The sequence below is a fragment of the Lepidochelys kempii genome, chromosome 7 (assembly GCF_965140285.1).
Source record: "Lepidochelys kempii isolate rLepKem1 chromosome 7, rLepKem1.hap1, whole genome shotgun sequence".
NCBI lineage: Eukaryota > Metazoa > Chordata > Testudines > Cheloniidae > Lepidochelys > Lepidochelys kempii.
The window spans coordinates 53,368,203-53,385,253 of NC_136386.1; the positions used below are offsets into that span (position 1 = coordinate 53,368,203).

General features: G+C 41.9%; 1 protein-coding gene across 1 annotated transcript in view; it reads left to right on the forward strand.

The window, feature by feature from the left end:
- Positions 1 to 17,051, forward strand: part of ANXA7 (annexin A7) — a 54,948-nt gene that overhangs the window by 31,457 nt on the left and 6,440 nt on the right. Inside the window, exons 6-11 of the mRNA XM_073352833.1 lie at positions 2,850 to 2,952; positions 3,258 to 3,352; positions 10,427 to 10,540; positions 13,161 to 13,331; positions 16,341 to 16,511; positions 16,681 to 16,756. Of these exons, the coding sequence (XP_073208934.1) occupies positions 2,850 to 2,952; positions 3,258 to 3,352; positions 10,427 to 10,540; positions 13,161 to 13,331; positions 16,341 to 16,511; positions 16,681 to 16,756 (730 nt within the window). The remainder of the gene's footprint in view (positions 1 to 2,849; positions 2,953 to 3,257; positions 3,353 to 10,426; positions 10,541 to 13,160; positions 13,332 to 16,340; positions 16,512 to 16,680; positions 16,757 to 17,051) is intronic.

Consider the following 17,051-nt stretch of genomic DNA (forward strand, 5'->3'; position numbering starts at 1 on the left):
TATTCTAACTGCAGATTTTCCAGTACACTGTTTATATAGTTCTATTGAAAGCTCTGCCCAGCAGTTTGTCAACCATTCTATTTTCAGGAATAAAATGTCACTGTAGACTGAAACTTGGAAGAAGGAACAAAACAAACAGGCTCAAGAAGGTTTTTTTGTTATTGAGTTAACAATAAAATCAGTTTTTAAGAAACGGTTATTGAGCAATGAAACCTTAATGTGGATCTAATCACTGCTGGTATTTTGGGAGAAAGAAAGATTAAGGCCAGAAGTACATCAAAGCAAGCACAGAGAATGCAATTCTTGATTCCTCTGTAAAGAGATTATCTTGCATCAAGTCTGGGATAGGGGTGGGACAATTACTGCCCCCAAGCCAGAGGCTAGCTGCAGGGCTGTAGCACTGCTGTCTTGGGGCCAATATTCAGGCCTATGGCCTGGAGGAAGGATCACTGCACCCTGTGCAGGGGTTCCTAGTCACTGGATCCATGTAAGTATAGATCCAGTGGACACTATCCATATCACCAAAATCAGAGCAGGTGTGGAGTGTTCTCTCTTGGCAGGCATAGGATATGGAGACGCCATCTCTCTTCCCCTCTCCACTATGCAGTCATGTCACATGTGTGTTTTTCCACACTCAAACGCCCATTTAGGGGTATTGTGGGGGCAAAGAGGGCCTTTGCCAGCAAGTGAAGTTCACCCATTTTGTTTTAGCTGCTTTACTACATAAGTTTCTAAGGATGCTCAGTTGACTACTGTATACATTAAAAACTGCTTGCTTATTTAAGAGATCTGTGTATGGTAGTTGTGCAGTAGAGACAGTAACAACTAAGCTGGTCTCCTTTGGATTGTTTTTATTACAAGTGCCATATAAGCACATTGCTTAGCAAATCCCACAAACAGATACTGTTTTATAGTAGGGCACTCTTCCATGTAACCAAAACAAATGCCCATGTATATTTTTAGGTAGTGTGCATGCAGGGCTATATATGCTGAGGTTATTCCTTTATAACAGCTAAGGTACATTGGCAGTAATGCCATAGAAGCCCTTGCAGTTTCCTTAGTACTGCATGCAAAATGTAAAGAGCAAATCAATCCTATAGGTGGGCTTGGGTTCTTTACTAGCATGGATCACTAGGTGTCTTAGATTGTTACCCAGCACCATTTACCACAATTAGCCTCTCTTTCAAAGAATACAAAGTTAGTGTATTTTATAGTCAGTATTTTTGAAAGGAGTTGGACATTTTGTCAGAAAGCTTCACACTTTTACATTAAATTGTAATCCAGCACTTTTTCTTCTGTACTGAATTATATATATAACTTTAGGATAAAATTAGCCTATGATGTAGTCTTGCCTACTCTCCATGACTTAGACAGGCTCTGCCCATTTTCATTCAGGGAATTATGAGAAGTAGTTTATATGTGAGATTTTCCACCTGTGATCTAAGGGGATGAGAAAACATTTACATTTTTTCTCTTGCTAGTAGTCTGCAAGAAGCCATGATCTTCCTTTGAGGGGGGCAAATACCTGTGCATTCCCCACCCGTATGAGCATAGTGGTGCAAAGATGCAGTGGAATTGGTGCAATCATTTGTCACGTGTGGGGACTGCACAGCATGGAGCACAGCTCTGTTTGGACTACCAGTGTGCTTTGGGACAGATTAGTGTGGGCCAGGGAAGGACTGGAACGGGGTAGTGGATCCACCATTTTGTGGATTGAATGGTGGTTAATGTGGCCAGAGAAGGGAATCAGTAGCTGCAGCAGACACACCAGGCCTCATCTGGAGTACTGTGTCCAGTTTTGGGCCCCACACTACAAGAAGGATGTGGATAAATTGGAGAGAGTCCAGCGAAGGGCAAGAAAAATGATTAGGGGTCTGGAACACATGACTTATGAGAAGAGGCTGAGGAAACTGGGATTGTTTAGTCTGCAGAAGAGAAGAATGAGGGGGGATTTGATAGCTGCTTTCAACTACCTGAGAGGTGGTTCCAGAGAGGATGGTTCTAGACTATTCTCAGTGGTAGAAGAGGACAGGACAAGGAGTAATGGTCTCAAGTTGCAGTGGGGGAGGTTTAGGTTGGATATTAGGAAAAACTTTTTCACTAGGAGGGTGGTGAAACACTGGAATGCGTTACCTAGGGAGGTGGTAGAATCTCCTTCCTTAGAGGTTTTTAAGGTCAGGCTTGACAAAGCCCTGGCTGGGATGATTTAATTGGGGATTGGTCCTGCTTTGAGCAGGGGGTTGGACTAGATGACCTCCTGAGGTCCCTTCCAACCCTGATATTCTATGATTCAGTGTGCTCTGAGAGGAGGATTCCTTTCTATTAAGCCCCTGCAGAATCCCCAGTGCACAGGTCAGCTACTTAGGCTGAAAGGATCTGCCCTCTAGTAGCTTGCTTTTGGAAAAGCTGTCTATGCAAAAAGGAGAGTCACAGTCGTCTTTAACCCACACAGCAGCTTTCTTCAGTATTCTGCATGTGGTCTGTTTGGAAAGCCCACTGATTTCAGTGAAAGTTCTACATCCAGAATACTCCCTAGAGATCAGCAACATGTATTGGAAAGAACAGTTCTGTCCTAAATGGTCACTGAGTTTGCATCCAGAATACATCCTCAGCAATGCAACTGTGCAAAACAGTGTTAATGTGGCACTAGTGGATCAAGACTGTTAATTGTGATAAAATGCCTTCCTAACTGTTAAGAGGTTGTTCCTCTCCCCAGGAGTGTGTGGTAAAACTTAGACAAGTTCCTTGCGTGTCTCTCTGAAATATTAACTGTAAAGTTTAACACTACATTCAGTTAGTACTTTGCATTATGTAAATTGGCTGGTAATGCATAACTCGTTCACTCTTAGCCTGCAGCAATGACTCAAAGTACTCAGGGCACAATTCAAGCTGCGCCCAACTTCGATGCTGGGAGGGATGCAGAAATACTGCGCAAGGCTATGAAGGGATTTGGTAAGAGAAGATCTGTATTTAGTGATTACTACAGAGTTTGTTTATTAGCCAAAAAGTTAAAGGCATTTTTCTTTTCTTCTAATTGTATAGATCTTGGGTAAAAAAATTTCAGACTCCTAATTCTCAGTCGGTGCTTTTGAAAACTGTACCCTTTAAGCATATATATTGGCCAACATTTTTAATTTTTATATATATGTGTATAAAAATTTGCACTGTATTTGTCAAAACTCTAAAAATTGTAAAAATGAACAGTTTTGGAGGGTTATGTTTAATTTCTTGTAAGAAATTGCCTTTTTATTTCCTAGGAACGGATGAGCAGGCTATCATTAATGTTGTGTCCAATCGCTCCAACGATCAAAGGCAAAAAATCAAGGCAGCTTTCAAGACGATGTATGGCAAGGTATGTTCTTTGGTTACTCTTCTAACCAATAAACAAATCGGCAGTGACACAGCAAACCTGGCGGTCTGTAATGGTATTTTAGTCCCAGGTAGAGTGCACCCAATTTTTGTTTTTAAAATTTCTGTGTACGCTTAGCTACATTCCTTGTCCTACCAGTAGCTCCGGGAACGTCAGTGCAGCCCTGACAATTGGTGGGATTTCTTCAAGCACTGTCTTTCCATGAGCAAGCAATAAGTTTCCTTTATTTGTATGTATTATTTGAAGGGCAGAACATAATGAAATTCAAACTATACCTATGTGGAAGACATCAGAAATACTTTAGCAGGTAATATTAACGTATGGAATGTGATCTTGATTAATTGGAAAGACACTCTGAAACTAATGGAACAAAATTCAGCAAGAATCAGTGTAAAGTGTTCCATGAAAGACAAACTATTTACATGCAGTTAGAGAGACTGGAGTCTAAACCCTAAAGTCCTTACTCAGGCAAAACTGCTACTTAAGTACAAACTTCAAGAATTGACCGTGGAGGATAGCCTACTATAGGTGGTGGTAACATGGAGCAGAATCTGAGTTATACAGGGTAATTTATGGTATAAGCAAACTCTGTAAAACTGTTACACTCAAACCAGTGTTAGATTATGATTGTTTCAACTTTAATATGAGTAAACCAAGTGAAGTAATTCAACTTCACTTGGTTTACTCATAATTAGAGTTAAAACAAACATAGTCTAACACTCTAAGCACCACTGAGTAAGCCTCATTGGACAACTATGGTTAGATTTAGATAACATATTTTAAAAGAAAATTTGAGCTCTGAGGACAGGAAATAAAATAATAAAACATTTAGTTTGTGACTAACCTTTGCACTGGGTCCTGATTATAAGACCAGTCTGATACTATTGTCGTAGTGTACCTTGTCACTGAACAAGTGGTAAATATGCATTATATATAGTAAACTCTGCTCTCTCCATTTTGCACACTCCTGGCAGCTAATTTGTTTGTCATGACCCATCATCTTTGAGTTCCAGGAAACAGGCTGCAAAGTTTTCATATCTGCTTTGGTGGAGTTGGCCTTTTCTGGTGATCAAAAAAGTTTAGACATTTCTTGCCACTTTCTCTGATTTTTGCCCCCCAAAAAGGGAGTGTAGGGCTTTAAATGAGGAATTTTTCAGGAGTCTGCTGAGAACTCACTTAGCTACTGTGCTGCATCACATGACATTTAACTCCATAATATTATTTTAGTGATAGTGTCTCGGGGAAGATGAGAACAAAAGCTTTGGGGGATGGCGGGGAAAAAGAAACCACCCTGGAAATCTTGAAAAGAGTTTAGATCCTAAAAATGGGCAAGCATTGTAACTGCTAAAATATTACCTTTCTCTCAGGAAAATGTAGCCAGAAATATTATTGATTGAAATATGTGTAATTTACAAATAGGGAAAGAATATCCATATTATATCTGTAAAAATGTTCCTTTTAAATTACTTCTGTGCTCTGGCAGTGCCTAGAAACCACAACCAAGACTGAAACCCTGTTGTGCCTAGGTGCTGTGAGTGAGAAACCAAGTGAGAAACTTGCCCCCCAGAGTTGAGACTCTAAAAAAAGTGGGGGAGAAGCTAGCAGTATGGAGAGGACTTTGAAAAGATTAGCTCTCCTGGTGCACGTTGCTGTGCCACTCTGAGAGAAAGGAAGGAGATCTGTCTTCATTTTTGTTACTTGCCCTCAAGTGTGGTGTTGGGGAGTTCCTTAGGTATGGGTTTGTCACATGACTGCTAGGTATCATGCTTTGTCAGCAACAGCATCCCTGTTGATCACAATTTGGAGGCAGGTGTTGCAGCAGAGTAGTCTGAAACAGCTAGGCCTTCATGCATAGAAAACTTTAAAAGACAACATGCCCAGGAAAAGAAAATTGGGTCAGTGCCCCTTTTTTGTCCTTCGATAGATAAAGAAGGCCCAAATTTGTTTTTCCTTAAAATCAAATACGTTTTCTACATGTCTTATGGTTGAGATTAAGATTTTATCTACTCTGTTTTTCCTAAAAAAAATTCTAGGGGCAGTTGGAGAATTAGAATAATTATGACTCATAGCTATCAATGCATGAAACCTAATTAATTCAGCTAGGAGTCCGGTGGCACCTTAAAGACTAACAGATTTATTTGGGCATAAGCTTTCATAAGCTAAAAATCCCACTTCTTCAGATGCAACTGTTAGTCTTTAAGGTGCCACCTGACTCCTCGTTGTTTTTGTGCATACAGACAAACACGGCTACCCCCTCTGATACTAATTAATTCAGGACAGGAAAGTAGTTGTATTCACAAAAAGAAAAGGAGTACTTGTGGCACCTTAGAGACTAACCAATTTATGTGAGCATAAGCATAAGTTGTATTCAGTGTGTTTAAAACTTTGTGCTCTATTAGAAATAGAAGAAAGTATCTTTGTTAAAGATAAAGCACCCTTCAGTTAAGGATTTCATAGAATTATAGAATTTCAGGGTTGGAAGGGACCTCAGGAGGTCATCTAGTCCAACCCCCTGCTCAAAGCAGGACCAATCCCCAGTTTTTGCCCCAGATCCCTAAATGGCTCCCTCAAGGATTGAACTCACAACCCTGGGTTTAGCAGGCCAATGCTCAAACAACTGAGCTAGCTCTTATAACCCTCCCTGGAGATACAGTTAGAATCAGGGAAGGTCAGACATGACATTTCTAAAGATAAGGCAATCAAGGAGTCAAAACAAAAATGATGTTCAGATACAGGACTTCAAGATTTCTTTATACACCAAAAAGAAGCCCAAAAGTGTGCAAACCAATTCCCCATCTACTTCTACGCCCCATTTGTAGGTCTCATAGTTAAAGATTAGCACCAAGACCTTGAAACAGTTCTGATAGTGGGCTAAGATAGAGTATCAGTGCAATGTGCTTGTCTGTCTCTATTAATTAGTGGGATGGACTATGCAATCTTCAACACAGCCTTCACCTTCAGATACAAGGAGACAGCACTGGTTCAGCAGTGACAGGAATCATAGAATCATAGAATATCAGGGTTGGAAGGGACCCCAGAAGGTCATCTAGTCCAACCCCCTGCTCAAAGCAGGACCAATTCCCAGTTAAATAATCCCAGCCAGGGCTTTGTCAAGCCTGACCTTAAAAACCTCTAAGGAAGGAGATTCTACCACCTCCCTAGGTAACGCATTCCAGTGTTTCACCACCCTCTTAGTGAAAAAGTTTTTCCTAATATCCAATCTAAACCTCCCCCACTGCAACTTGAGACCATTACTCCTCGTTCTGTCATCTGCTACCATTGAGAACAGTCTAGAGCCATCCTCTTTGGAACCCCCTTTCAGGTAGTTGAAAGCAGCTATCAAATCCCCCCTCATTCTTCTCTTCTGCAGGCTAAACAATCCCAGCTCCCTCAGCCTCTCCTCATAACTCATGTGTTCCAGTCCCCTAATCATTTTTGTTGCCCTTCGCTGGACTCTCTCCAATTTATCCACATCCTTCTTGAAGTGTGGGGCCCAAAACTGGACACAGTACTCCAGATGAGGCCTCACCAATGTCGAATAGAGGGGAACGATCACGTCCCTCGATCTGCTCGCTATGCCCCTACTTATACATCCCCAAATGCCATTGGCCTTCTTGGCAACAAGGGCACACTGCTGACTCATATCCAGCTTCTCGTCCACTGTCACCCCTAGGTCCTTTTCCGCAGAACTGCTGCCTAGCCATTCGGTCCCTAGTCTGTAGCTGTGCATTGGGTTCTTCCGTCCTAAGTGCAGGACCCTGCACTTATCCTTATTGAACCTCATCAGATTCCTTTTGGCCCAATCTTCCAATTGGTCTAGGTCCTTCTGTATCCTATCCCTCCCCTCCAGCGTATCTACCACTCCTCCCAGTTTAGTATCATCCGCAAATTTGCTGAGAGTGCAATCCACACCATCCTCCAGATCATTTATGAAGATATTGAATAAAACCGGCCCCAGGACCGACCCTTGGGGCACTCCACTTGATACCGGCTGCCAACTAGACATGGAGCCGTTGATCACTACCCGTTGAGCCCGACAATCTAGCCAGCTTTCTACCCACCTTATAGTGCATTCATCCAGCCCATACTTCCTTAACTTGCTGACAAGAATACTATGGGAGACCGTGTCAAAAGCTTTGCTAAAGTCAAGAAACAATACATCCACTGCTTTCCCTTCATCCACAGAACCAGTAATCTCATCATAAAAGGCGATTAGATTAGTCAGGCATGACCTTCCCTTGGTAAATCCATGCTGGCTGTTCCTGATCACTTTCCTCTCATGCAAGTGCTTCAGGATTGATTCTTTGAGGACCTGCTCCATGATTTTTCCAGGGACTGAGGTGAGGCTGACTGGCCTGTAGTTCCCAGGATCTTCCTTCTTCCCTTTTTTAAAGATTGGCACTACATTAGCCTTTTTCCAGTCATCCGGGACTTCCCCGGTTCGCCACGAGTTTTCAAAGATAATGGCCAGTGGCTCTGCAATCACAGCCGCCAATTCCTTCAGCACTCTCGGATGCAACTCGTCCGGCCCCATGGACTTGTGCACGTCCAGCTTTTCTAAATAGTCCCTAAGCGCCTCTATCTCCACAGAGGGCTGGCCATCTTTTCCGCATTTTGTGATGCCCAGCGCAGCAGTCTGAGAGCTGACCTTGTTAGTGAAAACAGAGGCAAAAAAAGCATTGAGTACATTAGCTTTTTCCACATCCTCTGTCACTAGGTTGCCTCCCTCATTCAGTAAGGGGCCCACACATTCTTTGGCTTTCTTCTTGTTGCCAACATACCTGAAGAAACCCTTCTTGTTACTCTTGACATCTCTGGCTAGCTGCAGCTCCAGGTGCGATTTGGCCCTCCTGATAACATTCCTACATGCCCGAGCAATATTTTTATACTCTTCCCTGGTCATATGTCCAACCTTCCACTTCTTGTAAGTCTGTAAGAATTCTACAGACTGACCTACCTGACAGTCTGTAGAATAGCTTATTGTCTGTCTTCTCTAAATGGAAAATCAGCACTCGTTCAGATATATACGGAAGGAAGATAGATGACCGTGCATATTTCAATAACTTACCAGTCATTAAGTGAATTGCTGAGGATGGGTGCTGTAGATGGAACCTGAATAGCTACAGAAAGCAGCTTTTTTGTTTTTATTGAAATACCAGAAGAAAGGTGAATGTTTTAATGTGTATCAAGGATGTTTCACTCATTTGCCAGGAAGCTAACATGCTCTTGAACTTCCCTTTTGCTATAGTAGTTAACCCATTCGTCCTGCCACACCAGAAAACTAGAATGACCATGGTGCTTTCCAGCTGGGAGAGAGCAGTTAGTATATTTTATTAATGTTCCTTCGCTACAATACTGTGTCCCAAAGGGTAAAAACCATGTAGTGGTTGAAATCTAAAATTAGGAGACCTAAGCCGTGAGGTAAGTGGGGCAGTGGGATACTGGGAGAAAACACAAGGAGGAGGGTGCACCAGGGGAGGCCTCCTGATTCATACTGAGAAAGTAGGGCAATCGGCTTGTTATCTTAGGTGCTTGTACACGAACGCAAGAAGCCTGGGAAACAAACAGGAAGAATTGGAAGTCCTTGGACAGTCAAGGAACTATGATGTGATTGGAATAACAGAGACTTGGTGGGGTAACTCACATGACTGGAGCATTGTCATGGATGTGTATAAACTGTTCTGGAGAGCTGGCTATATTTTAAAGAAGCCTTATTGAGGGTGCAGGAACAAACCATCCCGATGTGCAGAAAGAATAGCAAATATGGCAGGCGACCAGCTTGGCTCAACAGAGAAATCTTCAGTGAGTTTAAACACAAAAACGAAGCTTCCAAGAAGTGGAAACTTGGACAGATGACTAGAGAGGAGTATAAAAATATTGCTTGAGCATGCAGGGATGTAATCAGGAAGGCCAAAGCGCAATTGGAGTTGCCGCTAGCAAGGGATGTGAAGGGTAGCAAGAAGGGTTTCTACAGGTATGTTAGCAACAAGAAGGAGGTCAGGGAAAGTGTGGGACCCTTACTGAATGAGAGAGACAACCTAGTGACAGATGATGTGGAAAAAGCTGAAGTACTCAATGCTTTTTTTGCCTTGGTCTTCACAGACAAGGTCAGCTCCCAGACTGCTGCACTGGGCAGCACAGTATGTGGAGGAGGTGAGCAGCCCTCAGTGGTGAAAGAACAGGTTAAGGATTATTTAGAAAAGCTGGAGATGCACAAGTCCATGGGGCCGGATGCAATGCATCTGAGGGTGCTGAGGGAGTTGGCTGATGTGATTGCAGAGCCATTGGCCATTATCTTTGAAAACTCATGTCGATCGGGGGAGTTCCTGGACGATTGGAAAAAGGCAAATATAGTGTCTATCTTTAAAAAAGGGAAGAAGGAGAGAATCCAGGGAACTACAGCCTCACTCAGTCCCTGAAAAATCATGGAGCAGGTCCTCAAGGAATCCATTTTGAAGCACTTAGAGGAGAGGAAGGTGATCAGAACAGTCAATATGAATTCACCAAGGGCAAGTCATGCCTGACCAACCTGACTGCCTTCTGTGATGAGATAACTGGCTCTGTGGATATGGGGAAAGCGGTGGATGTGATATAACTTGACTCGCTATTTTTTGTACATAATCAAAATATAGTTATAGTTAGTTGGCCAAAACCAGAACCTCTAATCCAAACCCCTTTTGAATTTTGTGGGAGGAGGGTTTATGTTTGAATTCTGGATCCAAAATTCAGATGGGTCTATTTTCTGGTTCTCTCAGAAACAGTAGATACCACAACCTTTTCATTAGCTAAAATAATGGAAATCTTGAAAAATCAACTAATCCTGTGAGACTTCTGCCTTTTTGGTCTGAAATCTTGCATAGACTGCTCAGTAGTTTACAGCAGTGTAATAAACAATATTAATGCCTAGAGTGATCATCTGAACCCTAACCCCAGCCTATAACCTCCAGCAAATCTGAACATCTGAATACTGCCTCTTCAACCCCTTCCTAATTACCACACAGTTCGTGTACTACATATTTGTATTGTAACCTCATACTTATTTTTGTAATTGGATAGGATTTAATTAAAGATCTGAAGTCTGAACTAAGTGGAAACATGGAAGAACTGATACTAGCCTTGTTCATGCCACCTACCTATTATGATGCCTGGAGTTTACGTCATGCAATGAAGGTATAATTTTATCATGATTAAAACACTGAATTAGACACCTCCTATGTTATAGGACACAACAGTTTTGCAGTTTTAGTAATTCCTGACTAGTCCCAACTCTTTCAGAGTTTAGAGTCCTTTTTATAACTCTTATAAACAAGGCCAGTAGAAAATCATCGTGGTGGAAACATTTTGAGCCTATGGGTTTTGGAGGAGATTTAAATAACTTTTCTATAAGCATCCAAGTTCCTGTATTTATAGTTTCTAGCCTTCTAAACAGATTACCATTTAGCCTCAGCTGCAGAACAGGAAACTTCCAAGAGGTCATATTAAAGAGCCAAGACCAATTAAAATTTAAGGTGGGAAATCAACTCTTAACTTTCACTGCCGTTAGATCACTTCTCCTGGCTGCACTGTTTGCTAGAACATCAGTTCACATAGTCGGTAAGTCAGGCTACAATTAAAACTCCAGGTCTTTTGATCAGCCCACCATTCTGAAATTTGAAAAAGTCCAAAACTCTTCTCGCTGTAAATAAAGAGCAATTAAAACTATTCTCGTTAATTTGCAGTTGGTATTTTTAAGCCTGTTTCAGGTACTGACCATCTGGCAACACTAGCACCATTGTATTACTATTTTTAGAGTCATGAGTGAATTTCCATGCAAATCCATTATTTTCCTATATGCATGCAAAGACACAGAGTAGCTGTGAGTCAGCACATTTTACATACACACAGAGAACAAAATAAAACTGCATTAAGGGTAACAGAGTATCTTTCTCCAAGTGACTTCCCAAAGCAGGGGTGGCCAACCTGAGCCTGAGAAGGAGCCAGAATTTACCAATGTACATTGCCAAAGAGCCACAGTAATACATCAGCACCCCCCCATCAGCTCCCCACCCCCACTCCCAGCACCTCCTGCCCACCAGTAGCCCTGTCGATCAGTGACTTCCCCTTCCTCCCCGCATAGCAGGCTCAGGGGAGGGGGCAGGAAGGGGTGGAGTGGGGGCAGGGCCTGTGGCAGAGCCAAGGGTTGAGCAGCGAGCACCCCCCGGCACACTGGAAAGTTGGCACCTGCAGCTCCAGCCCCAGAGTCGGTGCCCATACAAGGAGCCGCATATTAACTTCTGAAGAGCTGCATGTGGCTCCGGAGCCACAGGTTGGCCACTGCGTCCCAAAGAATGTTAAAATGCTTTGTCGTGTTGGGGTCAGTGAATTTCATATAATTGTTCAAGTATTTAAGAAATTTTTTTAACTCAAGTGAGCTGGTAGTAACAGTAGTAGTAGTAACAATAATAAAAGTTAATATGTTAATGCTGTTTCCCCTCTAGCTCCACTTCATTGGCTAGCACTTTGTGGGCAGTACTGGAAACTAGTATCATAACCCACATAGCCCAGCAATGAGTGGACAGTGGGCTGGCAGAAATAATTAAGTACATACTGTCTAAGAATGAATGGTAAAAATGTCAGTTGTGTATATATAAAATGTTTTTATACAGATGAGGTTTCAAAAGCTACAAATTTCTACAGAACATGGAGTACGATTCAGTAAGACCTCCTTTAGGGCAGGTGTAGGAGACCTCCTTGACTTACTCTTATTTATACTACAGCAGAACCTGCACACGTTTCAGTTGAGACACCACTGACGCCAACCATTGTGGTAAGCTCCCTAAAAACAATAGGAGATGGCGCCTGCCCTGAAGAGTCTTTATTTATTTATTTTTTTCTAAAGGCAGAGGGATGATAAGGGTAACCGTGACAGGAAGGCCTGGTGCAGCAAAATTTGCTGTATGATTTTTTTTGGTATGTATTAAAAAGGGGCATATTAATGAAGCTCCCACTTATGCCAGATATAGGAGGAGAGGCTAAATTTGGAACAGAGAACTACTTGTAAACTCAGCAAAATAGGATCCAGATACACGTGTTCTGTTTCGAATTCTGCTTTGATAAGACATTACTTTGTTTCAAACTGCGTATTAGAAGGTAATTGTTAGTTTGCAGTATAAAATAAGGTAGTCAAACTGCAGGACAAAAGTAACGGGCTTAATCTGCAGCAAGGGAAGTTTAGGTTAGATATTAAGAAAAACCTTCCAACTTTAAGGATGGGTAAGCACTGGAATAGGCTTCTAAGGGAGGATGTGGAATCCCAGTCATTGGAGGATTTTAAGAACCAATTAGACAAACGATTGTCAGGGTGGTATAGGTGGTATTTCAGGGTGGTCCTGCGTCAGCACAGAGGCATGGGACTAGATTACTTCTTGAGGTCCCTTGCAGCCCTACATTTCTCTGTTTAATTATCGTTATTTCCTTTCTAAAATTTTCCTTTTCTCTAACTGGCTGTGTGCTTGGCTCATTGTTCATGCCCTCTGTTAGTAGTTTCTCAAAACTCCTAACTCAACAGTTGTTTAAAAAACAAAACAAATCCAGACCCATATCTTACATTTTGAGTAATGAGATCAGAGAGGATTTAGAATTTTCAGAAAGGATGGACAGATGCTGCTCTTACAATTTAAATATTAAAACAGTTTCAAAATGTAATAAATGTCTGATTGTAACAGTTGGTTTTATAGTGTCACAGAAAATTGTAAGGAAGAAGGGTAAGTGTGCTTTGTTGCAGCAATTCTTTCTCTTTCTCTGCCTATAGGGAGCCGGCACTCAGGAGAGAGTGTTGATTGAGATTCTTTGCACAAGGACGAACCAGGAAATTCGAGACATAGTCAGGACTTACAAAACAGAATTTGGAAGAGACATTGAACAGGATATCAGAGCAGATACCTCAGGACACTTTGAACGATTACTTGTATCTATGTGCCAGGTGAGCCAAAGGGCATTTTTTTGACAATGGTGAGTTTGTTGGTAAATCAAAGGTATAACCCTTGCTGCACACTTTTCATGCATTTATTACAGAACAGACTGGTGAGCGGAGTTATAGCTCCGTATCAGATGCTTACAGTAAACAAACACCTGTTTGTTCACCTGTTTTTATAGCTCAGGAGTGGCCAATCTGAGCCTGGAATGAGCCAGAATTTACCAATGTACATTGCCAAAGAGCCACAGTAATACGTCAGCAGCCCCCCATCAGCTCCCCACCCCCGCTCCCAGCCCACCAGCAGCCCCGCCCATCAGCATCTCCCCCTCCCTACCTGATCAGCTGTTTTGTGGCATGCAGGAGGCTCGGGGGGAGGGAGGAGTGATGGCATAGCAACCTCAGGGGAGCCACAGGTTGGCCACCCCTGTTATAGCTTGACGAAGAGTATGATTGAGAGATCATCAAAATGAACTGTCTGTGTATGCCTAATCAGAGCCAGCTTCTGTAAGAAGTTATGTGGCACTGGACTATGTCTTTATAGCAGAATGACAACATACAGTCTCCCTGGGGACAGATTGAAAAGTCCTGTCTACCCAGGAATCCCTACTGAGTTGAGTTACCCAGTTACAGCACTGTAGCAACCCGAAAAAATGCATTTAATCACAGTTTGGCCTTGCAGTCTAGATGGGAACAAATCATGGTGTAACAGTGCTTCAGAATTATTCTGGAGCCGGGGGACTTTTACCATCATTCAAGAACATGATTCCAGAAGTGTGCAGTCCTTCTTACGTTGTCATACCAAACCAGGGTTTAACACATAGTGGGACTCAAGTAATGCAACCTGAGTCCCAGAAACCTGCCTCCTAACACAATAGAGGTCATAATATATAGAAGACTTGAGAGAATCCATGGGAGTATGCTAAGCAGGACATTCAGCTCAAAACTCACTTCCCCTCTTTTAGTTTCCTGCTCATCCTTCCGTTCTCAGATCAAACCGTTCTATGCAGATAGTACATGAACTCAGCTGGATCATGTATGGGACTGTTATACCATGCAGTTTTTCAGTGTTGTTAGCCTCAATATCCTATAAAAACAGATTTTAAACATGGTGAAACACTACATGTTATAATACCTGGCATGTATCTAACCCCCGAATTGGCTGTAAACCAGCAGCCATGTTCTGTGGTAGCTTGTACTTTGAGCAGAGCTGCATTTTATGGGACCTGAAAATGTGGGGAATGCATTCCCCCATTTCGTTGATGAAAGTGATGTTTCCCTTGTTTCATTTGCAGTTCCATAAAGTCTTAGATACTCTGATATTCTTCCCCACCTCTTCTGACTGTAATTGCCTTTTTTTTTTTTTTTGAACCTAGCTATTTTACAGTTAATTAAACTTCCATGACATTTCTACTTTGTTCTCTTGAGTGTATCAACCCTTGTGAGAGCTGTGGCATTAATTACCACAAATATTTTCTGGGGATTTTTATTGCCTGCCTCTGTAAAGTCAAAAAGGCAAATTCCAGAGAAGCTTGCACTGGTGACTTTTTATTATTTTGATATATCCAACACGTTATGATAGCTAGTGGTCATCTGCACATTATATAACTTATATAGATGTTGAAAGAAAAGGAGTACTTGTGGCATCCGATGAAGTGAGCTGTAGCTCACGAAAGCTTATGCTCAAATAAAATTGTTAGTCTCTAAGGTGCCACAAGTACTCCTTTTTTTTTTTTTTGCGGATACAGACTAACACGGCTGCTACTCTGAAACCTTATATAGATGTTAGTTCATTTAAATCATTAAAAAGTAGTTTGGAAACGTTATCTTCAGAAATTACCTTTCCCTGGTACCACCACCACACAGTCTGAAATTAGATATTAATGCATGTCCTGTTGATGCTAAAGTAAGCATCTTCTGTAGAAAATCTACCCTCAGATCTTTTCTCAGTCAGTCATTATGCTTCAGAGACAACGCCATACTTCAAAGAATGGGATCAGATTGTGCCTTTTATTGCTATTATTTCAGGCTGTGTGCATACTCAGTAGAAAACAATGCATTAGTTCATGTTTGGAAGGTTCTTTGCAACCAGTAGAGCTAGAAACAGAAAAATTAAGTGAAAACTTAGCCCTTGTTTTCTGCTTAATTTAAGTATCAAGAAGTCGCAGGGGCTAAAAACATGAGATAATTTCAAGTTACAGAGCTGCTGACCCAGATGATTTAAGGTTTTTAAATGTGTGCTCTGCAGAGTAAGAGTTTCAGGCCATCTTTCTATGGTCAGCTTACAAGAAATCACTATAAATGGAAAGGCAGGTTTTCAAACTGCTACTTAAAAGCACAGGTGTTAGTTGATGAGGCAGGAAACTGACAAAAGACTATGTATGCCTGTCCATAAGCAGCAGCTAGAAGGAATTTAATACCTACTTCCTTTCAGGATATAGTGAGTATATCTTGTCTTCTATTTCTAATAACTGAAGAGCCTGAAGTACTCTTGAATTCAGAATTCCAATATGCCGTAGCCTTGCCTCTTTTCAAAGAACTATTTTAGAACAGTCATGAGCTCGCTATCCAAGTGGACAGAGATATGTAGCACTTTCCATGCATCACAATATGCATAATACTTGGTACTTCTATAGGATTTTTCATCTGAGGATCTCAAAGCACTTTAAAAATAATTAAGGCTCTCACCTGAGCAGCAAAGGTGACTAATTCTCATTTTACAAAGGAGTACAAAAAAGATTCGACGGTCACACAGCGTGTCAGTGGAAGAGCTGGGGGATAGGCTTGGAGTTCTGACTCCTAGTACCCTCATTTAACGGGTGCACGCTCCAGTGCTGCCTCCAAAAACAAGTGAGGCTTATTGGGAAACAGCTGTCATAAAAGGGTCCTTTACCAAGTCTAGTTTATGGTTTAATTTTCCAGGCTGAAGAATGAGAACCGTTTGGCAAGGCTATAAGATGTGGTGAGGAACAGAAAATGTTGTGTTCCTGATTGAGCAGCTAATGTCTTCACTTGCAGGGCAATCGGGATGAGAATCAATCAGTGAACTACCAAAAAGCTCAGGAAGATGCTCAGCGCCTCTACCAAGCTGGTGAAGGAAAACTTGGAACTGATGAGTCTTGCTTTAACATGATTCTGGCAACTAGAAGTTTCCCCCAGCTGAAAGCTACAGTTGAAACATATTCTAAGGTAGAATTTTTTCTGTTAAAGATTATGAACTAAGTTCAGCCCTGGGGTAAAAACAGGTGAAACTCCATTAACTTCAGATGAGTTGGTCTGCCTATGCCAGGATTGAATTTGGATCCATTCCCACGTTAAAAAAAACAACTCCCCCAATCCCTTTAATTTTTATGTGCAGATTGCCAATCGTGATCTGTTAAGCAGCATTGGCCGGGAGTTTTCTGGAAATGTAGAAGATGGCTTGAAGACTATCGGTAAGAGACATTTCTTTTTTTTAAAGAGGGTATTTATGACTAATTGGAGAGGTAAAGCTAGGAGGGCTGTCAATTAATCGCAGTTAATACATTAACTCACTTAAAATTGTCCTGGTTAACGTGGTTTCGTTGCTGATCAATTAGGGAACATGCTTGTTTAAAGTGCGATGCTCCCTTATAGCCTTGTTTGGCAGCCGCCTGCTTTGTCCACTACTTCCAGGAAGAGCAGGCCGTTGCAGCGAGCTGGTGGGGGCTTGGAACCAGGGTGGATCGGCAGCTCCCTATCAGCTCCCCG